At 38.4% G+C, this 22791-nt stretch overlaps 1 protein-coding gene across 12 annotated transcripts in view; it reads right to left on the bottom strand.

The window, feature by feature from the left end:
- Nucleotides 1–22791, bottom strand: part of LMNTD1 (lamin tail domain containing 1) — a 489613-nt gene that overhangs the window by 47951 nt on the left and 418871 nt on the right. For 7 of the 12 annotated variants that reach the window (XM_059887032.1, XM_059887035.1, XM_059887034.1 and 4 more), the window contains 3 exons: nucleotides 16165–16224; nucleotides 7789–7907; nucleotides 914–1149 (listed from right to left, as the gene is read on the bottom strand). In XM_059887032.1, coding sequence (XP_059743015.1) covers nucleotides 914–1149; nucleotides 7789–7850 — 298 coding nt within the window. In that variant the 5' untranslated portion in view covers nucleotides 7851–7907; nucleotides 16165–16224. Of the gene's footprint in view, nucleotides 1–913; nucleotides 1150–7788; nucleotides 7908–8001; nucleotides 8315–12071; nucleotides 12174–16164; nucleotides 16225–22791 lie in introns of those variants that run through there. The other 5 variants (XM_024992594.2, XM_059887030.1, XM_059887031.1 and 2 more) reach the window with 5 other exon arrangements.

Below are 22791 nucleotides of genomic sequence, written 5' to 3'. Positions count from 1 at the left end.
TTGCCAGGAGAAATATCAAGAACCTCAGATATACAGATGACACCACCCTTATGACAGAAAGTGAAGAAGAACTAAAGAGCCTCTTGATGAAAGTGAAAGAGGAGAGTGAAAAAGTTGGCTTAAAGCTCAACATTCAGAAAACAAAGATCATTGCATCTGTTCCCATCACTTCATGGGAAATAGATGGGGAAATAGTGGAAATAGTGAAAGACTTGATCTTGGGGGCTCCAAAATCACTGCAGTTGGTGACTTGCAGCCATGAAATTAAAAGGTGCTTACTTATTGGAAGAAAAGCTATGACCAACCTAGATAACATATTAAAAAGCAGAGACATTACTTTGCCAACAAAAGTCCGTCTAGTCAAGCCTATGGTTTTTCCAGTAGTCATGTACGGATGTGAAAGTTGGACTATAAAGAAAGCTGAGTGCCAAAGAATTGATGCTTTTAAACTGTGGTGTTGGGGAAGACTCTTGAAAGTCCCTTGGACCACAAGGAGATCCAACCAGTCCATCCTAAAGGAAATCAGTCCTGAATATTCAGTGGGAGGACTGATGCTAAAGCTGAAACTCCAATCCTTTGGCCACCTGATGCAAAGAGTTGACTCATTGGAAAAGACCCTGATGCTGGGAAAGATTGAGGGCAGGAGGAGAAGAGGACAACAGAGGATGAGATGGGTGGATGGCATCACTGCCTTGGTGGACATGAGTTTGAGTGAACTCCGGGAGTTGGTGATAGACAGGGAGGCCTGGCGTGCTGCATTCCATCGTGTCACAGAGTCAGACACAACTGATCAACTGAACTGAACCGATTGATACTGAAGACAAATAATAAAACATCATTCTGACTTCGAGGCATATAATGACTCAAACTATATGCTTTAAAAACACTCTAAAAAAGTTTGTGTTTTGCTTACCCAAGCTGTTTTCTGAGTGGGAATGGGTCACTAGAGCAGGTTTAAGAGGCTTTGGTCCAATTGTTGATATAGTTGCTCCACTAACTTGAGGGCTAGACAGACAGTAACTGAGAGGAATTTCATCAGAGAATGACCGTGAACATGCCAGCGTCGTGCTATCTGAATCTGTCGACGTTGGAAAGAAATGTACTAAAGATGGCAGTTTCTTTGGGACATCGTCCTGTGAGTCTTCTATTCTGTGTACAAAAATGAGTATAACAAACAAAGCAAGACAGTCAAAATGATAGACTATGAACACAAGAAGCATTAACTGTCATTATTACTCAAGATTTTGCTTTTCAAAGGTATTATGCATCTAACAGAAGAGTATCTTATATTTTTAGTTTTAACAATCTGAATAAAACACTTCAGCATAAAGTCAAGCTTTTTTTTCTATTTAAAAATCAATAAACTCCTATTTCAGATAGTTTTACAAAAGTGTAAAACCAGAAAGGAGAAAATAAAAATTATTACAATTTCACCAACTAAAATTTTTACCATTTCCTTCCAGGCTTTTTATCTTTATTAAAAATGTTTAAATTGAAATACAATTGATTTCCAATATTATATTAGTTTCAAATGTACAATGTACTGATTCAATATTTTTTCCTTCCAGGACTTTTTTTTCACTCAAAATTGAGACTCTATAAACCATTTATATTCCACTTTTCAGTTCAGTTAAGTCGCTCAGTAATGTCCGACTCTTTGCCACCTCATGGACTGCAGAATGCCAGGCTTCCCTCTCTATCACCAACTCCTAGAGCTTGCTCAAACTCACGTCCATCAAGTCATTGAGGCCATCCAACTATCTTATCCTCTGTTGTCCTCTTCTCCTGACTACAATCTTTCCCAGCATCAGGGTCTTTCCCAGTGACTCAGTTCTTCCCATCAGGTGGCCAATATTGGAGCTTCTGCTTCAGCATCAGTCCTTCCAATGAATATTCAGGACTGATTTCCTTTAGGATTGATGGGTTGGATCTCTTTGCAGTCCAAGGGACTCTCAAGAGTCTTCTCCAACACCACAGTTCAAAAGCATCAATTCTTCTGCACTCAGCTTTCTTTATAGTCCAACTGTCACATCCATACATGACTGCTGGAAAAACCATAGCTTTGACTAGACGGACCTTTGTTGGCAAAGTAATGGCTCTGCTTTTGAATATGCTGTCTAGGTTGGTCATAGCTTTTCTTCCAGGGAGCAAGCATCTTTTAATTTCATGGCTGTAGTCACCATCTGCAGTGATTTTGGAGCCCCCCAAAATCAAGTCTGCCACTGTTTCCACTGTTTCCCCATCTATTTCCCATGAAGTGATGCGAACAGATGCCATGATCTTAGGTTTTTGAATGTTGAGTTTTAAGCCAACTTTTTCACTCTCCTCTCTCACTTTCATCAAGAGGCTCTTCAGTTCCTCTTCGCTTTCTGCTATAAGGGTGGTGTCATCTGCATATCTGAGGTTTTGATATTTTTCCTGGCAATCTTGATTCCAGCTTGTGCTTTATCCAGCCCAGCATTTTGCATGTTGTACTCTGCATATAAATTAAATAAGCAGGTTGACAATATACAGCCTTGACATACTCCTTTCCCAATGTGGAACCAGTCCATTGTTTCATGTCTGGTTCTAACCGTTGCTTCCTGATCTGCATACAGATTTCTCAGCAGACAGGTAAGGTGGTATGGTATTCCCATCTCTTTCAGAATTTTCAGTTTGTGTGGTCCACACAGTCAAAGGCTTTGGCATAGCCAATAAAGCAGAAGTAGATGTTTTTCTGGAACTCTCTTGCTTTTTCGATGATCCAATGGATGTTGGCAATTTGATCTCTGGTTCCTCTGCCTTTTCTAAATCCAGCTTGAACATCTGGAATTTCTCAGTTCACATACTGTTAAAGCCTTCTTTGGAGACATTTGAGCACTACTTTCCTAGCGTGTGAGATGAGTGCAATTGTGTGGTAGTTTGAGCATTCTTTGGCATTGCCTTTCTTCGGGATTGGAATGGAAACTGATCTTTTCCAGTCCTATGGCCACTGCTGCATTTTCCAAATTTGCTTGCATATTGAGTGCAGCACTTTAACAGCATTATCTTTTAGAACTAGAAACAGCTCAGCTGAAATTCCGTTACCTCTACTAGCTTTGCTTGTAGTGATGTTTCCTAAGGGCCACGTGACTTTGGACTCCAGGATGTCTGGCTCTAGGTGAGTGATCACACCATAGTGGTTATCTGGGTCATGATGATCTTTTTTGTATAGTTCTTCTGTGTATTCCTACCACCTCTTCTTAATCTCTTCTGTTAGGTCCATACAGTTTCTGTCCTTTATTGTGCCCATCTTGCATGAAATGTTCCCTTGGTATCTCTAATTTTCTTGAAAATATCTCTAGTCTTTCCCATTCTATTGTTTTTCTCTGTTTCTTTGCATTGATCAGTGAGGAAGGCTTTCTTATCTCTCCTTGCTATTCTTTGGAACTCTGTATTCAGATGGGTATATCTTTCCTTTTCTCCTTTACCTTTCACTTTTTTTCTTTTCTCAGCTATTTGTAAGGCCTCCTCATACTACCATTTTGCTTTTTTGCATTTCCTTTTCTTGGGGATGGTCTTGATCACTGCCTCCTGTACAATGTCATAAACCTCCAACCATAGTTCTTCAGGCACTCTATCAGATCTAATCCCTTGAACCTATTTGTCACTTCCACTGTGTAATTGTAAGGCATTTGATTTAGGTCATACCTGAATGGTCTAGTGGCTTTCCCTACTTTCTTCAATTTAATTCTGAATTTGGCAATAAAGGGTTCATGATCTGAGCCATAGTCAACTCCCAGTCTTTTTATTTTTGCTGACTATAGAGAGCTTCTACATCTTCAACTGCAAAGAATATAATCAATCTGCTTTCGGTATTAACCATCTGGTGATGTCCATGTGTAGAGTTGGCTCTTGTGTTGTTGGAAGAGGGTGTTTGCTATGACAGTGTGTTCTCTTGGCAAAACTCTGTTAGCCTTTGCCCTGCTTGTTTTGTACTCCAGTGCCAAACTTGCCTGTTTTCCAGGTATCTCTTGACTTCCTGCTTTTGCCTTCTAGTCCCCTTTGATGAAAAGGACATCTTTTTTTGGTGTTAGTTCTAGTAGGTCTTGCAGGTCATCACAGAACTGTTCAACTTCAGCTTCTTTGGCACTACTGGTTGGGGCATAGACTTGGATTACTGCGATATGGAATGGTTTGCCTTGGAAACGAACAGAGATCATTCTTTCATTTTTGAGATTGCACCCAAGTACTGGATTTTGGACTCTGTTGTTCACTATGAGGGCTACTCCATTACTTCTAAGGGATTCTTGCCCACAGTAGTAGATATAATGGTCTTCTGAATTAAATTCATCCATCCCACTTTCATCATGTATTATATCTCCCCTTTCCATTAACATGAAAAAACATGATTATCATTTCTGTTTAATATATCATTGTTTACTATACCTTTTCCCTTTATTTTCTCCTGTTGTTTAATTGTTTTGCATTTATAAAGATTCTACAGTTAATGTATGCTTTCAAATACATGCTACAAATTAATAACTACAAATACAGCTCACATGTGTACGTGTGTGTGTATTTGTGTATGTGTGTGTGTGTGTGTGTGTGGATGCTGAAGGGAATAGCACAAAAGAGAGAAGAAAGGATTACTTTTCAGGCATTATTTCTGTAAGTAAATCTTACTATGAATAAAGAGATTTTTTTTTCTTTTTTATAAATAAAAAAGTATAGTATGCATTGATTTAAACAAAGTCCCTAAACCACAAACAGACATTTTATGAGTAAAACAATATTTTCATGGGGTAGTTCATGAAAAGACTTATGGCAACTGCTTTTTATGACTCACATTGAGGCTGTTCTCAGTAACCTCAAAGCAATCCATGTGACTGTGTGTGTTTTTAATGCAAGGTCCCGGAGTCCCATCCTTTAGCTCTGAAAAACCAGATTCATGGCCAGCCTAAGCCCTGCCTTCTTGGGGGCCACATATCTATAAGTTATGAACTAAGTGTTTTGCCCCTATGCACCATCTCTATTTTGATCTCATTTTCCAGAGTTTCCATAATGTTATTTGAGCCAGTACTATTTTGTTTTTCCAAATCTTTATGTAAGGGAACAAAGGCCTGAAACTTCCTAATCTGCCGTCTTTCTGGTGTTGCTCTCAATGTCTTTGTTTACCAAGAGGTAGTCACAATTGTTTTATTCTATAATTGGTAAGTTCCTTCATCAGAAATGTTATATATCTGGAGAGCTTTCTACTCAAAATCAGACTTCTCTAAGTGTCCTTCTCACAAGGCACAGTCTCAGGCAACTTTAAAAAAGAATTAGATGGCATTGGCAGCTGCATTATTACTCTGCATGCTAAGTTGCTTTAGTCGTGTCCAACTCTGTGCTACCCTGTGGACTGTAGCCTGCCAGGCTCCTCTGTCCACCAGATTGTCTATGCAAGAATACTGGAGTGGGTTGCCATGCCCTTCTCCAGGGTATCTTCCCACCCAGGGATAGAACCCGTGTCTCTGTGTCTCTTGTATTGGCAGGTGGGTTCTTTACCACAAGTGACACCTGGAAAGCCTGCGTTATTACCGTGCAGTCCTTAAAAAGCTTCAGCACATGCCATTCTACTGACTTCCCAACCGCTCATCTTTTGTCAAAGAAGCTCTAACCCATGAAGACACCCTTTTTGAGTATGACAGGGGTGGTAATGAAAAGGAGACTACAGAGGTCTATTGTCAAATCGCAAACATTTCATCTCTGTCTAAAATGAGACAGATCATATGACATAATTTTTCCCTGACACTGTCTAGAATAAGCAGGAAAAGGACCTTTCTCTTTCAAAGTTCCTTACATCTGGTTTCATTAAAGACAACTGACTATATCTTTTCAGCATGTTCATTTTATAAGCTCTGATTTTTTTTCTTCCTTTGGTAAAACAAATGCATTTCCAAATAAATTTAATTCCATGAAAGATTCCCAATGAGCTTTTGCAAATGTTGTGATCAAAGAAATCTGGTCTAGGGCCACAGGGGGGGTCTTATTTTTGTAGCTGAACAAGAAGTTTCTAATGGCAGCATGCACTTTTGGAAAAGCTAAAACATTTCAGGGAGGCATGAGCATGGGGCAGCCCACTGTTTGAACCCTGCCCTCACAGACCTATTAGACTCCTTTTGGAAGATGAGACTTTCTTCCTGGTGCTTGGTTAGATTTCCCTTTCCCATGTGGAAATTTTCAGGCCCTTACTTGGTATTTTGCTTCCTCTGTAACTAGTTAACACTAAAGCAGAGGTAGTTATAAATATTCAATTCCAGCATTTCAATGTTATTTCAATGTGGCATTGGTCATATTGACAACAATTATTAATATTTCTCAGATGACCTGTATGAACAAATATTTTTTAAATGGACTTGAACTGATCAGTAAACACAGGACATCCAGGTCCAAAGTAACATTCGGTTTAAATTTTGTATATTTAATATTAAAGATCATTTAAAAAATTTTAAATTGGAGGATAATTGCTTTACAATATTATGTTAGTTTCTGCCATCCATCATCATGAATCAGCCATAGATATACATATGTCCCCTCCCTCCCAGCTCTCTAGGTTGTCACAGAGCACCAGGTTTGAGCTCCAAGTGTCATACAGCAAATTCCCACTGGCTATCTGTTTTACATATGGTAATCCACGTGTTTCCATGTCACTCTTTCAATTCGTCCCTCCTTCTCCTTCCCCTACTGTGTCCACAAGCCTGGTCTCTGTGTCTGTATCTCCACTGCTGCCCTGCGAATAGATTCATCAGTACCATCTTTCCAGGTTCCATATATATGCATTAACATACGGTTGTTTTTCTTAAAGATCATTTTTTAACAAAACATTGGAAAACAAATGCTGATGCTTTAGTTGATAAAACGATTTACATTAGTAGTAAAAACAGAGAGTTGTAATTTTAACATCCTCCTAAACATTTCCTAAACCAAAATTCTCCAGCAGTTCTCTGTTAGTAAAGTAGTTTAAAGAAACTGTCTGTCACCTCATTAGAACTGATTCAAACGTATTCTTTTTAATGGCTGAGTAATACTCCATTGTGTATATGTACCACAGCTTTCTAATGAGGTGGATGAAACTGGAGCCTATTATACAGAGTGAAGTAAGCCAGAAACAAAAACACCAATACAGTATACTAACGCATATATATGGAATTTAGAAAGATGGTAACAATAACCCTGTGTACGAGACAGCAAAAGAGACAGTGATGTATAGAACAGTCTTATGGACTCTGTGGGAGAGGGAGAGGGTGGGAAGATTTGGGAGAATGGCATTGAAACATGTATAATATCATATGTGAAACGAATCGCCAGTCCAGGTTCGATGCATGATACAGGATGCTTGGGGCTGGTGCACTGGGATGACCCAGAGGGATGGTATAGGGACGGAGGTGGGAGGGGGGTTCAGGATGGGGAACACGTGTACACCCGTGGCAGATTCATGTTGATGTATGGCAAAACCAATACAATATTGTAAAATAACTAGCCTCCAATTAAAATAAATAAATTTAAATAAAAAAAAAGAAACTGTCTGCCAATTGCTTTAACATGTTTAGATATGAGTTTTGGAAACTCTACCAGGTCTGATATGATGGAGATTTGTCTAGGTGAATTTTTCTATTACTCAGGGACTAAACATTATAAAACAGTGGTTGAGGAAACTGTAGTATGTTATCATTAATTTTAAGAAATTTGTAGACTCAATTCTAGTTCTATTTTATAAGCCGTTTTGAAACAAAAAGGTCAAATGCTCCATCCTCATCCTCTGAAACTCATTTGTGACTTTCTTACTGTGCTTGAGTCTCCATCTTATCTTCTAGCTCATGGACTCCACTCTGCAGCACCGCCGACATTTCCTGAACAGTTTCTGAGTCTCTCGCACTGGCTGGAAAACAAGAATCTTTTCTTTTCTGGAAAAATAAATTATGGCATTAGACAATGAAGAGAACTGAGATTCAAGGCAGATTTTCTTTTTCAAGTGACCTCACTTGTTAATCTAACTACCTTAAAGCACTCTCCAGACATTATGATTTCTTCACCAAGCTGATGCCAGGATTCTAATGTGAATGTGTAAGTACCGACATAGCCAACACTGATACTGGCTAAGAATGTTAAACAAATCAAGATGAAGGTGTGTAGCACTCACTGGAAGCAACTCAAGAGACAGGGCGGTAACCCAGCATAGCTACCTTTATGATTACAACTTTCACATCTGGCCGACACTGCCTGTTAGACACTGTTAGAACGCTATGAGGTAATGTCTCCATAGTTACAAAGTTCCGGCCTCTGAACAATTGCTGTGTTAATACTGCACCTGTTTTGCAGTTTGCGCACATCGAATAACGTAACTTGCTTTTAAGAGAGCCGTTTCTCCTACCAGGCAAATTTTGTCATCAAAATGTTTGTTATCCTATTTTGAATTTCTGAGGGTTAAAGCTAGTATGCAAATTTGAGGGGAGTTACTCACTGTTCTGGAGGTGGGAGGGTTGGTTCATTTGTTTTGACAAATGCTTTTTGAGGACATGGCAACAGCTAGGCAACACAAACAGAAAACTTGTATATTTTGAGGCAAAAAGAAACCTATTGGTAGAAATAATGAAACCGAAGCCAGGAGTTCTAAATTCTTCTCCTAGTTATTCCAGCAATATGATTTAGAAGAGATCACTTAATTAAGATTCTACCTTGAGTAAAAGATCCACATTTAATGTGTCATAATAATAATGGCATGGGGATACAATTAACACATATGAAAGTACATACTTGTGCATAGTAATAAGATATATTAATGATGATTACCATATGAGTAAGTTCATTCAATAGATATTTAAACAAGCATTTACTATTACCAGGAACCATCAAGGTACTATGAACAAACAGTTCCTGCCTCAAGGAATAATGATAAAATATCTTCTAATTTAGATTAGAAATGGTTTCCATCTTGGAATGATGCACAGTAGAATTTAAATATCAATACGAAGGACAATGAAGAAAGTAACTATTTTAATAAAAGAAAAAGACAATAAGTATATCACATAATGATACAAGTAAACTTAAGGAGGGCAAACATTTGACTATATTTTCTTCTTCTCAGAGATGAAGGGAAATTCCTTATTATGCTTATGGGCCAATTAAATCAGCACAAAGAGATTTATAAATTTATATTTATGTTCAGAAAAGAATTAAAATGAATTTATTACTTTTTGCCACCATCCCAGTTTCCTTACATCTTCCTATGGGGATGGTTTCCTAGCTATTATACAATTTTGTACTTGAAATACATATATTCCCATGATGTTTTATCAGAAAACCTATTCACATTTTCCAATATTGTTTGGCGAAAGAAAAATCTGCCAATGGGAAAAAGATTGAAAAGCTTTAAAACTGTGAAGGTTTCAATAGTTATTCCCCACACAAGACGTTTTCTTTATCTACTTCCCAAGCTAGAACATATATGCAATTAAAATCAATTTCCTCTTTTGCTGCTGCTCAAACTAAGCCAGTAGTTTTCAACAGAAGATGAAGTGAATCACAGGGAATTTTGTGAATATGCGGGGACATTGTTCAGGCTCCTCTGTCCATGGAATTCTCCGGGCAAGAATATTGGAGTGGGTAGCCATTCCCTTCTCCAGAGGGTCTTCCAGGGACTGAACCTGGGTCTCCCACATCACAGGCAGACTCTTTGCCATCTGACCCATCAGGAAATCCCATGAAGGGACATAAATAGTAGTCATAAAGATTTGGTGGAGTGCTACTGGCATTTAGTGGACAGGATCCAGAAATGTTAGACTTTCTACAACATGGCAGATAATCCTCCTTGGTAAAGAATTTTCCCATGCACCATCTGACTTGCCAGACATTAATGGAGATGAAAAATAATTTATAATTATCTGAGTCTAAAGCCCAACTCTGTATTACATATAAGTGAAAAATATTTTTGTAACATTTTAATATTTACCAAATTTTCCAGGAAGTAACTATGCATTATTTACAGTGAGGGAAGATTATAGATTGGTTTGTTTAGACCTTTTCCAAAAGTTGTTCATCAGTTGGAAAAATTTGCATCATCAAAGGCAGTACCACTTGGTGTGTTCATGTGATATAACTTATCTGACATAGGTAATAACAGTAGCAACAATAACAAAATCAACATGAATCTGATGAATCTTCTAATTTACATAAAATACAGAGAACAGAAGAGCACGTTAGCTAATAGATCAAGATACTTAGAAGACAACCTGTGTAATTTGTGGATATAGCTTATATTTGAATTCAAGCAAACTAAAAAATGCAAAAGACATTGTAAATTTAAGTACATTGGATACTTAATAGTATTAAGGAGTAACTGTTACATACTTAAGGTGCATTATGGTATTATGTAGAAAAAATGGCAATCCATTCCAGTATTCTTGCCTGGGGAATCTCATGGGTAGAGGAGACTGGTGGGCTACAGTCCATGGGATTGCAAAAGAATCAGACATGACTTAGCAACAAAACAACCAATAATGGTATTATGACTGTATTTTTTAAAAAAGATTCCTTGTTTAGAGATACATCCTAAAACATTGTAGATAAAATGATATGATGTCTAGATTTGCTTGACAATAATGCAGAAAGTAGGGAGTGGATGGAGTTGTGGATGAAAAAGATGGGCAGTGACTTGTAATTGTTGAAGCTAGGTAATGGGTACATGGAGGTTTGCTATACATTTTGTTTATTTTTTTCTATAAATTTTGAAATTCTCTGTAGTGAAAAGGGAAGGTCATTTGGGGATGTTGTAGACTCTGTATTCATTGGAAGGACTGATACTGAAGCTTCCGTCACCTGATGTGAACAGCTGACTCACTGGGAAATCCCTGACGTTGGGAAAGATTGAGGGCAAAAAGAGAAGAGGGTATCAGAGGATGAGATGGCTGGATGGCGTCACCAATGAAATGGACATGAACTTGGGCAAACTTCGGGAGACAGTGAGGGACAGGGAAGCCTGGTGTGCTGCAGTCCATGGAGTCGCAGAGTCGGACACGACTGGGCAACTGAACAATAGCAACAACAGACTCCTTACATTGATATCATCATCATGGCTGTCTCTAATTCAGGAAGGACAGAGTCAAGTTAGAGCTGAAAGGGAAAAGCAAAAACACTGTTTATGAGGTTCACCAGTCTCACACAGGTCCTTTTACCACAGCTCTGGAAGATGGGAGTCTCCCCATTTGGGGAAGTGACAGTCCAGAGAGATGAAAATCTCTTCCAAGGCTATATGGCCACTGGATGGCTGAGCCAGGATTTGGTCTCACTTCCATTTCTTACAAAATCTCCTTCACTCTACTCCCTGTTTCTCTGCTGTAATTACTGTCCAATAGCTTCCTAACTCCTTACTACTTCTCTGCCCCTGAACCAGCTCAGTCCTGATCTTTCTCTTTGCTATGGTCTCAGATCACTCTCTCCCATTGTCCAGATTCTGTGTCATTTCTCTTTGGCCATATCCTCTATTGGGAAGACATCTGAATTTTGCATGAGAAATTGAAAGAGTATTTTTAGGGCAAAATAAGATGATGATAACTGAGTTTTATATTGTGAGCTTTTACCTTGATTAAGAAAAAAACACCATATTCTGTAATCTAAAAAAAGTAGGCAAAACATTATATGTCCATAATTTTTTAAAAGTTGAAAGACACAAAGAACTGGCTTTATGCACTCTGGTCTTCTGTTTCCCCATATGGAGAACATTTGCACAGTAGGAGATTTTTATTAAATCAGTAATATAAATAAAATGTCTTGTGTGAATGAAGGTAGTATATACAAAGAGAGTTTTCTTCCCCTCTCAGGCCATGGATTGTAATTTCCAAATAGAGTATCATGTAATTGAAGATTACAATTTAAAACATGATTTTGCTCCACTATCTATGATTCAAAGAATTTGTATATCTGGGATACACTTTCACATTTGCACATATTATAGTACAAATTCCTATTGTAAAGCATCTTGCTAGTCTAAAAATGTGCTGTATTGCTTCATATCCTTCACACAGATCCACATGTAAATAACACAGCCTTGAACAAAGAAGTTATTATTTCACCTTGAAGTCAGGGTCACGTGAAGGTTCTACTGGAGGTGTTCACAGGAGAGGACAGAGGGCCAGTTATTAGGAGGTTCAAGTTTCAGATATCTTGCTCTGAATACCTTCATGGTCCTTCCCAATCACAAAATTCTATTGCCAAACAATACTAAGAACTCAGATTTGTTTACACGATACTAAATGTCAAACAATGGCTTGAATCCTCAAACATTCATATCAGTTTCAGCAACAGTTCATAAATAACTGCATAGATACATGTAATTACATGTAAAATAAATAAGTACATGTACTGAGGCTCAGCCTTTATCCATGAATCATTTCTATCCATGTTCTTTGGAGGAATAAAATATCTATTCTGAGACAGGGCATCTCAGACTTGTTCAGAAGGGCAGAGATCCAGAACATATGCTCTTATTTGCATAACATTTTCTTTGTTAAATATTTTCAAAAATACAAATCAATACATTTTTACTTCCTCTACACACTAGTTTTATATACATTTTACTAGCAAAAAGAAATGTACCTATATTATTTGGATACCATATAAACTCAAAACTACCAGCTCAAACATCTTAAAATAAAATATATCACCCAACAAGTGTTCAACCAAGAGCAAATGATTGGTTTTGAGATTTCCTATTCATAGGAATTTGCAATTTCATTTTCTTCTCTCATCTACTAGCAACCTTAAGCAGGAAAGTGGTGTCTGGAGACAAGGACTTGTGAAAAATGATTGGAGAAAGAATTTGAATTGAGAATATGTGATCCATTAACATTTTTCCTTTGCAAACAGGGTAAAGGCAATCATTCAATATTACAGTCAAACGCTTGCTCTCTACAGCTTGGAACACTAGTGCCCCTTGGGAACAAGTGTGAGTAGCCATGGATTAAAGGAGTATGAAAGAGAGTTATTGGAAACCTGAATATGGGCTCTGCCTATGGTGTTAAGCACAAATATAAGATTGAATGGAGCCTCTCCCAACTCAGTGTGGAAGCACATCCAGGTAAGAAAGGGCTTCAATCCTGACTCACCCCTTCCTTCTTGGTTAGGGCACACATAACTAATTTTATCTGTGGTAGCTACTCTCAGCATTATTCATCATTGAGATAATGATGGCAATAGGTGGCAATAAGGGGTACAGTTTACTAAGGATGGATCAGTTACTCTTGAGAAATCCCTTGAGAATACTAGATACATAAATGAAGATGCTTTCATTATTCTCCTGACAATCTGAAGGTATTTTTGTTGTCATTCAGTTGCAAAGTTGTGTCCAACTCTTTGTGACCCCGTGGACTGTAGCATGCCAGGCTCCTCTGTCCTCTATCTCCCAGAGTTTGCTATTGAGCCGGTGATACTATCTAACCATTTAATTTGAAGTATAAACAAATGTAAATCGGTAAATTAAATGTAAGTTGTTTAGCAGATTTTCTCCTCCTGTGCTAATGAGACAGAAGAAGAAATTGAGAGAATCCTAAGGGTATAAGAACCCTGAGGTTTGCATTATGTCTTTTGCAAGAGAAGGACACTTCTGACCTTCACTAAGAACAGAAAAGAAATTACTGGGGTGGATAATACTGTGTTTGGAGCTATCCTGTGTCATTTATTTGAGACCCTGTATATCAGAAAGAGGGGAGAAAGCAGACATCTGAGATGGAATGAGAAAATTCCTGCAGTGTTAGGAAACAGAAGTCCCTGAAGACCTTTGGCCATGTGTAGATTAGTAGAAGAAAGACAAGCTGGACATTTTTACATGCTGGAAATTTTCTTTGGCTGTTCTATTAGCCTTAGTTTTACGGTTACTGTTCTGTGTTCATGTTTGTCTCTCTGTTAATTTTCAGAGTGAATACTTTTACAACTCAGAGCCATAATTAATACTGAATACTACTACTACTGCTAGCTATCATTTAACATGTATTTCCTATGTGTGTTATGTATATTATAGGCTTACCAGGAGGCACAGTGGTAAAGAATCTGCCTGCCAATGAAGGAGACTCAGGAGATGTGGGTTTGATCCCTAGGTGGGGAAGATCCCCTGGAGGAGGAAATGGTAACCCACTCCAGTATTCTTGCCAGGACAATCCCATGGACAGAGGAGCCTGGCAGGGCTACAGCCCATGGGATCACAAAGAGTCAGACAAGACTGAGCATGCACACACACATGCACTCTATGTATATTATTTCATTGCATCCTTTTAAGGATGTAATATTATCCATCTTTCACAGATGAGGAAACTGACAATTAGAGCAGTCAGGTAACTGCCCAGAGTCACACAGCAGAACCAAGGCCAGGGTTCAGGTCTATCTGAATTTTGGGACTGGATTTTTGATCATTACATTTCTTCTGAAAAATATTGAGCACCACTGTTTACAAGACAGTTGGACAGATACTTCATAATATAAATGAATTGCAGACATGTTCCTTGCTCTTCTGGAATTTATTCTTTTGATGAGACAATAGTATCTGTGGGTATGAAAAAAATAATGCATTATAGAATGTGATAAAAATCAAAGGATAGTTCTGTTAAGAGCTAGAAGAACTCAGAGAAGAATTAGTAGGAAAGCCTTCACAGAAGACATGGGATATGCAGTATGTGTGCACCTCAAAGGATAGATAGGATTTTGAAAAGCAGAGAACAGGAAGGAAGATATTATTTTATTCTTTCATGCATGCATTCACTCAACAGAGACATATTAATTACTTGTTGTGACTTGACAGTACTGAATGTACTTTTTCTGCGAGCATCCAAATCCAGGATAGGCATGGTATAGGCTGAGGCAGAGATGACCTGAGTGTGCAGTGCTAGAGTGTGCAGTGGTAGAGTCAGATACACAGTGGAGACCAGATCAGAGATGGCTGTGAACCCAGGCCAAGGACTAGAATACACTCTCAGTATGCACTACGTGGGTTTCCCTGGTGGCTTCATGGAAAGAATCCACCTGCCAATGCAGGAGATGATGGTTTGCTCCCTGGGTCAGGAAGACCCCCTGGAGAAGGAAATGGCAGCCCACTCCAGTATTCTTGCCTGGAGAATCCCATGGACAGAGGAGCCTGCTGGGCTACAGTTCAAGGGGTCACAAAAGAGTTGGACATGCCTTAAGGACTAAACAACAACAATGTCAATAGTTAGATTAATTACAGAATATTTCGTTGGTTGACATGACTGACTCGATGGACATGAGTTTGAACAAGCTCTGGGAGTTGGTGATGGACAGGGAGGCCAGGCATGCTACAGTACATGGGGTCACAAAGAGTTGGACACAACTGAGTGACTGAGGATATTTCAGGAGTTTCTTGGTTCTATTTATATGTAAGAATATGTGTGTTTTTCTTTTTCTTTTTTGGATTCATAGGCGCTCTTTATTCCAGATCAAATTTCTTTGCTGGATTTATGTATTACAAATATATTCTCTCAGATTATAATTTATATTTTCTCTCTCTGAAAGATGCATTTTATGAGTAGAGCATATGTGTCCTTGTGCCATTACCACACTATCTTAAGGTAACTTTGTAGTATATTTTGTGTTGTCGTTTTAGTCGCTAAGTTGTGTCCTACTCTTTGAGACCCCCATGGACTATAGCCCACAGGCTCCTCTGTCCATGGAATTTCCTAGGAAAGAATACTGGAATGGGTTACCATTTCTTTCTCCAGGGGATCTTCCCTCATCTCCTGCATGAGCAGGCAGATTCTTTACCCCTGAGCCACTTGCAAAGCCCCAGTATTGTATACAAGTCTTTCAAAAAATTTAATAGTATCATGACCATTCTAGATTCTTTGATTTCCATGTGAATTTTTAGAATAATCTTGTCAATTATGGGCTTCCCTTGTGGCTCAGCTGGTAAAGAATCCACCTGCAATGCAGGAGACCTGGCTTCGATCCCTGGGTTGGGAAGATCTCTTGGAGAAGAGAAAGGCTCCCCACTCCAATATTCTGGCCTGGAGAATTCCATGGACTATATAGTTCTTGGAGTCACAAAGAGTCGGACACAACTGAGCGACTTTCACTTTCACTTTGTCAGTTGTGAAAATACCAGCTTAGATTTTGTTTGGGGTTGCACTGACTGTACGGGTCAATTTGGAAAGAATGGATTACCTGCAGTCTTCCTTTCCGGTAATAGTCTTGTCAGGTTTGGTATGAAGGTTATGCTGGTCTCTGAAATAAAAGCAAAAATAAACAAATGGAACTTAATTAAACTTTAAATTTTTACTCAGCAGAAGAAACCATCAACAAAATGAAAATACAACCTATAGAATGGGAGAAAATATTCACAAATGACAATGAACGAAGTGTTAATATCCAAAAATATATAAACAGCTCATACAACTCAAAATCAAAAAACAAATAACCCACTAAAAATGGGCAGAAGACCTGAATAGATATTTTTCCAAAGAATACATACAGATGGCTAACAGGTTCATGAAAACATGCTCAATATTGCTAATTATTAGAGAGATGCAAATCAAATCAACAATGAGCTATTGTATATACCTATAAGAATGACTATCATTAAAAAGTTTACAGATAACAAATGTTGGGAAGGATGTGGGGGGAAAGGGAACACCTGTGCACTGTTGGTGGGGAATGTAAATTGGTTCAGTCACTGTGGAAAACTGTATGGAGGGTTCTAAAAAACTAAAAATAGAACTCTCAGATGATCCAGCAATTCCACTCCTGGGTATGTATCTGGAAAAGATGAAAACACTGATTTGTAAGAAGACATGCATCCCAATGTTCCTTAGCAGCACTATTTACAATAGCCAATATATGGAAGTAACTCAAGTGTCCAAGAATGGATGAATGGATACATAAGATGTGTTTTATACACACATACACACATATACACACACACACACACACACACACAATAGAATATTACTCAGCCATAAATGAGCTTCCCTCATAGCTTAGTCAGTAAAGAATCCACCTGCAATGCAGAAGTCTGTGTGCAATGCAGACCTGGGTTTGATCCCTGAGTTGGGATACAATATTACCTATATGTGGAATCTAAAAAATAATACAAATGAATGTATGTAGCAAAATAGAAACAGACTCACTGATTTAGAAAACAAACTAGTGGTTACCAGTGGGGAAGAGGGAGGGGCAAGTTAGGGGAAAGGGGTTAAAAGATAAAAACTACTATGTATAAAATAAGTAAGCATCAATAATACATTGTACAACACAGGTAATTATAGCCATTACCTTGTCCAAAAAGAGAAAAGAAAGATTATGTTGGTCTCTTAAAACAAGTTGGTAAATGTTTTCTCTTTTTCCATTGCTCAGGATTGGCATTATGATTTCCTTATGTCCTGTGTAGCATTTATTCATGAAATATTTTGGACTTTACTTACTGGGCAGTAATAGTTATATGGCTGATTATATTTTCTATTTCTTCCTCATTGATTTCTGGTAAGCTGTGTTTTCCTATAGTCTCTTTGATGTTAGTGGAATCCATCTTCATTACTGATACTGGTTATTTAGCTCTTCTATATATTTTTCCCCTCATTAATTTGCTCAGTCTTTTTAAAGAACCAAGCACTGGCTTTTGATTCTCTTTACTATACATTTTTAAATTTTCTTTGGGTTCAGTTTTCTATTATTTTTGTGAGTATTTGAGATGGATAGTTAGATAATTACATCATATTTTTATTTTCTAATATAGGCAGAACTTTATTCCATAAATATTACTATTCAGTATTTTCATTATCATTTATTTAAATATGTATTTTTAAATTTACATAGTTTTTTAGATAGCTGTTGCTTAATTTCCAAATATATAAAGATTTTCAAGTTATTTTTTGTTAGTAAGTTTTAATTAAATCCCTCTGTGGCCAGAGTTCATACTTTGAATAATTTATTTGAAATTTTATTACCTCATGGAAAGCATATGGTCTATTTTTGTAAAGTTTTTTTTATTGCTTTTGAAAGAAGTGTATATTCTGAATTTGTTGAGTATAGGGTTTTATATGTCTCAATTAAAGTAACAGCAATAATTGTGTTATTTTTATCCTCATTGATTTTTTTCCTACTTATAAAAATTATAGACAGTGAAGATTCATCAATTTTTTGCAGATTTTGTCTTTATTTTACATTCCTACCAATAGTGTGAAAGGATTCCCTTTTTCCAGCATCTTCACTAACACTTGTTATTGCTTGTCTTTTTGACAAAAACCATCTCCAGGTGTGAAGTGATATCTCATTGTGGTTTTGATTTGTGTTTCTCTAATGGATTAATGATATTGAGCATCTTTTCACATATCTCTTGGCCATCTGTATGTCTTCTTTGGGAAAATGTTTATTCAGGTCTTTTGCCCTTTTTTTTTTTTTAAACTAGATTATATCTATGTATGTATGTGTGTGTGTGTGTGTGTGTGAGTATTGGAGAAAGAAAAAGTGAAAGTGTTAGTCATTCAGTTTTGTCCACCTCTTTGTGACCCAATGGACTATAGCCTGCCAGGCTCCTCTGTTCATGGGACTCTCCAGACAAGAATACTGGAGTGGGTAGCCATTCCTTTCTACAGGGGATCTTCCTGACCCAGGGATTGAACCCAACTCTCCTGCGTTGCAGGCAGACTCGACTGTTTGAACCACCAGGGAAGGAAACGGCAACCCGCTCCAGTATTCTTGCTCGGAAAACTCCATGGATAGTGGAGCCTGGTGGCCTGCAGTCCATAGGGTCACAAAAGAGTCAGACAGAAGTCAGCAAATAACTAACAACCATATATATCTTTCCCTATTGAGTAGTGTAAGTTCCTTATATCTATTATTTCTTAGTGTTAGGCACCTGTCTTGTTTCCTCATATTTCTGAGTACTCTTGATTAACAATTATAGTTTATGAAAAAAAAATTATAGATCTAATTTAGACCTAAGATGATATATTCCTTTAGAGAATATCTAGTTGATGGCTGGGGACACAGAAAGTCCATATTAACTTAATTAATTCAATTAGGACTTACAACAGTTTGGAGCTGGGTTTCTGTTTCATTGAAGGCCAGTCTCTGTCTGGTCTATTCTTACTCCTAGGTTGAACTTTCAAGGTTCCAACAAGAATCTGGAAGGAGATGTTACTAGTTATTCTCTTTGTTGGGCCTTGAACTCCAACTTTTGTCCTCTGTATCCATAAATCTGTAAAATCTCTGTTTATTCTCTCAACCAGTTCTTCCTAAAATAACCTGACAAATTTAGGGCAAATCTGACTTTACAGATTAGTTATCTTTCTGGGTCTTTTTCATTCTTCTGTATCTTGGAAACACAATGCTTGACTGACTTGATCACTTTTTGGTCTCTTTAGTTCTATTACAATTCCCCAGTTTTTCTATTTGTTTTCAGTAGGAGAATTAGTCCAAATTACCTGGGCAGCCCATACTAAATCCTAATTCTCATATTGCTTAAATAAAATATTTGTATGTCTTTTGGCTCAACTGTTTACAATATATATTGGAGTCAACAAAAGAAATATTCCCTTTGGTATTCTGCTTAGACAAAAGAACTGGTCCTATAGCTTATAGGTTCCATGACAAATTCAAGGTGAAATTCAATTTATTTTGCTACTTGGCAATTTTTATTTGGCCTCATTATAGTTTTTCTTTCTTTCTTTCTTTTTTTAGCTACTTCACTCTTTCTGCTTTCAGAGAGTGTGTTATGCAAATTTAATTAGAAAATGCCTGTGAAAGTTCTTTGTAAATATTTAAAGAAAAATGCATGTATAAGGTGGTATTACTATTCTAGACTCAAAATCATTTATCTTGTAAAAACCTTGTGCACATAGATTAGCAGCACCTCTGAGAAGGTCTTGGTGAACTGTTCTCTGCAGAAGTGTTGTGCTTCATTGAATGATGACAAGTGATTTAATCAGACCTTCTCCTGGGAAGAAGGATCACAAAGTAAACAAAGCGTAATGTTCATCTGCATGTGAAATAAGTAAGATTAAGTAATGTGTCAAAATCATACACCTTATGCTCCATGGGAAAGATAAAGTTAGTACACAGCAGCATAAACTGAATCCATGACCCTCTGACTCTAATCCCATGGCCTAAAATAGAAGCAATAAGACGCTGAAGATTAGAGAAAATTCTTTTCAAAGATTTGAAAATCAAAAAGAAAAACTCTCAACTCTGAGTTTCTATGCTCAGAGTTCCTTCCCCGCCTCTCCTTCCCTCCTTCCTTCCTTCCTTCCTTCCATAGCCAAGTATCTTTGAGGGAAAAAAACTATATTGCTTTCATTTCCTTACTGCTCACTCATGTTACATCCACTGTGGTATGATTTGTTCACTCATGCTTGCTCTTAGGGGTCACAATGACCTCCCAGTAGACCATCTAATGGTTTTATTCCTTCTCTGTTTCTGTATGACATCTGTCATTCTCTCCTGTCCTCCTTCCCTCCAAATTCTTGTCCAACTCCCCTTCCTCCTCTTTTTCTCCACGTTCAGAGGATCCCTTTGTGTCAGTCCTTGGATCTTCCCTCTGTTTGCCTTTTCCCTTTCCTACTTCTTTCAACAATTTCACTTAAAGAAAAAAAAAAATACTTGCAACCATTGTATCTATTTAGGGGTTTCCCAGGTAGTGCAGTGGTAAAGAATCTGCCTGCCAATGCGGAAGATGCAAAAGACTCAGGTTCAATCCCCGGGTCAGGAAGATCCCCTGGAGGAGGAAATGGCAACCTGCTCCAGTATTCTTGCCTGGAAAAATTACAGACAGAGGATCCTGGCAAGCTACAGTGCAGGGAGTTTCAAAGAGCTGGACATGACTGAGCACACACACACTGTATCTTCATGACTTTAAAATCTCTTGTTTATGCTCTCCTCTTAAACTAATTGAGCAATTTCAACTACCTACTGATGGTTTCAACTGCCTACTGATGGTTTCAACTGCCTACTGATGGTTTCAGCTGCCTACTGATGGTTTCAGATTTTTCCAACCCTACTCAAGCTACCCATAATTGTTCTAGAATTAATGAGGGCTTCCCTGGTGGTCCAGTGGTTATGAATCTGCCTTGCAATGCAGGGGACACTGGTTTGATCCCTAGTCTGGGAATATCCCACATGCCATGGGGCAACTATGCCCAAGTGCCACAATTGCCAAGCCTGCACTCTGGAGCCCGGGAGCCACAACTACTGAAGCCATGCGCCTAGAGTCCACACTGTTCAGCAAGATAAGCACCACGAGAAGTCCGCACACCTTGACTAGAGAGTATCCCCCGCTCTCCACAACTACAGAAGGCCCATGCACAGCAACAAAGGCACAAACAAAGCGTAGTCAAAAATAAAATATATATATATATATGTATATATTTAGAAAAAATGAGAACTCAGGCTGGCAGTAGATATCAGTTACCTTCTCTGTAAACAAACATGGACTAGAAGTAATGTAATCCTTTGACTTCTTTATGCCTGATGTAAGGGTGCTTTGAAATTAACAGACCCCTAGAGAGGTGGAGAGCATAACATTTCAGTCTTCCATTGAAAGACCACAAAGCTCCAGCCAGAAGCCTCTTTGGCTGATCCTTCCACCTAAGTCTCTGATGCCCAACTTTTATACCAGTTTGTCTAGTGATAGAATGGGGATTAAAAGTCAACTTCGTACCCTAGGAAACTGGTAACTAGTGATGGGGGAAGAACTGGTTTCGATCAATGCTTTTAGCCTGTTGTGCTGTGCTGTGCTCAGTCTTTCAGTCGTGTTCAACTCTTTGTGACCCCATGGACTGTAGCCCACCAGGCTCCTCTGTCCATGGGGATTCACCAGGCAAAAACACTGAAGTGGGTTGCCATGCCCTCCTACAGGGGATCTTCCCAACCCAGGGATCAAACCCAGGTCTCCCACATTGCAGGTGGATTCTTTACCATCTGAGCCACCAGGAAATCCTAAGAATACTAGAGTGGGTAGCCTATCCCTTCTCCAAGGGATCTTCCTGGTCCAGGAATTGAACCAGGGCTTCCTGCATTACAGGCAGATTTTTTACCAGCTGAGCTACCAGAGAAGCCCCCTTTAGCATAAATCAGTCCTTTTCCTTGTGGTTTAGATTTGCTCTCAGTCTCTCTTATTGGGCACTGAAAGGTCTTCCTTGATGAGAATGAGTCTCCCCATACTTCATAAGTCACCAAGGTCCATGTATGAGGATCACTTTTTGTATATCATGGTACCTCACTGAACCATATTTGAGTTTGAAGCACTCTGGTCTAAGATTATCCCTCCATGGGCACTAGCCTTACCATTGATTACATCCTACAATTGCTTGGCCCTTTCTCCTAAACTCTTACTCTGCTGGTACAGACAGTATTGGGACACTTATAATTAAGCTCATTAGGACAGGACCTTAATGTCCCATATTCTCTTGTGCTCACTATTTCTTCTAGTATTACTTTCTCCTAGACACTCAATACCCAAATCACTGCCTCATCTTTGACAACTATTTCTCCATTGTTAGGGACTTCCCTGGTGACTCAGATGGTAAAGTGTCTGCCTACAATGCAGGAGACCCAGGTTCAATCCCTGGGTTGGAAAGATCTCCTGGAGAAGGAAATGGCAACCCACTCCAGTATTCTTGCCTGGAAAATCCCATCGATGGAGGAGCCTGGTAAGCTACAGCCCACAGAGTCTCAGAGTTGGACACGATTGAGCGACTTCACCTTCACTTTCCTCCTTTGTTAGAACTTCAGTAAACCATCTACCAGGCTATTGTATTCTATGTCCATGACAACTCTCACTGAGTCCTTCATTATCTA

This window comes from Bos taurus, chromosome 5 (genome assembly GCF_002263795.3).
Source record: "Bos taurus isolate L1 Dominette 01449 registration number 42190680 breed Hereford chromosome 5, ARS-UCD2.0, whole genome shotgun sequence".
NCBI classification, from domain to species: domain Eukaryota; kingdom Metazoa; phylum Chordata; class Mammalia; order Artiodactyla; family Bovidae; genus Bos; species Bos taurus.
The sequence above is the reverse complement of the archived record's forward strand: the minus strand, read 5'-3'. Positions and strand labels throughout refer to the sequence as shown.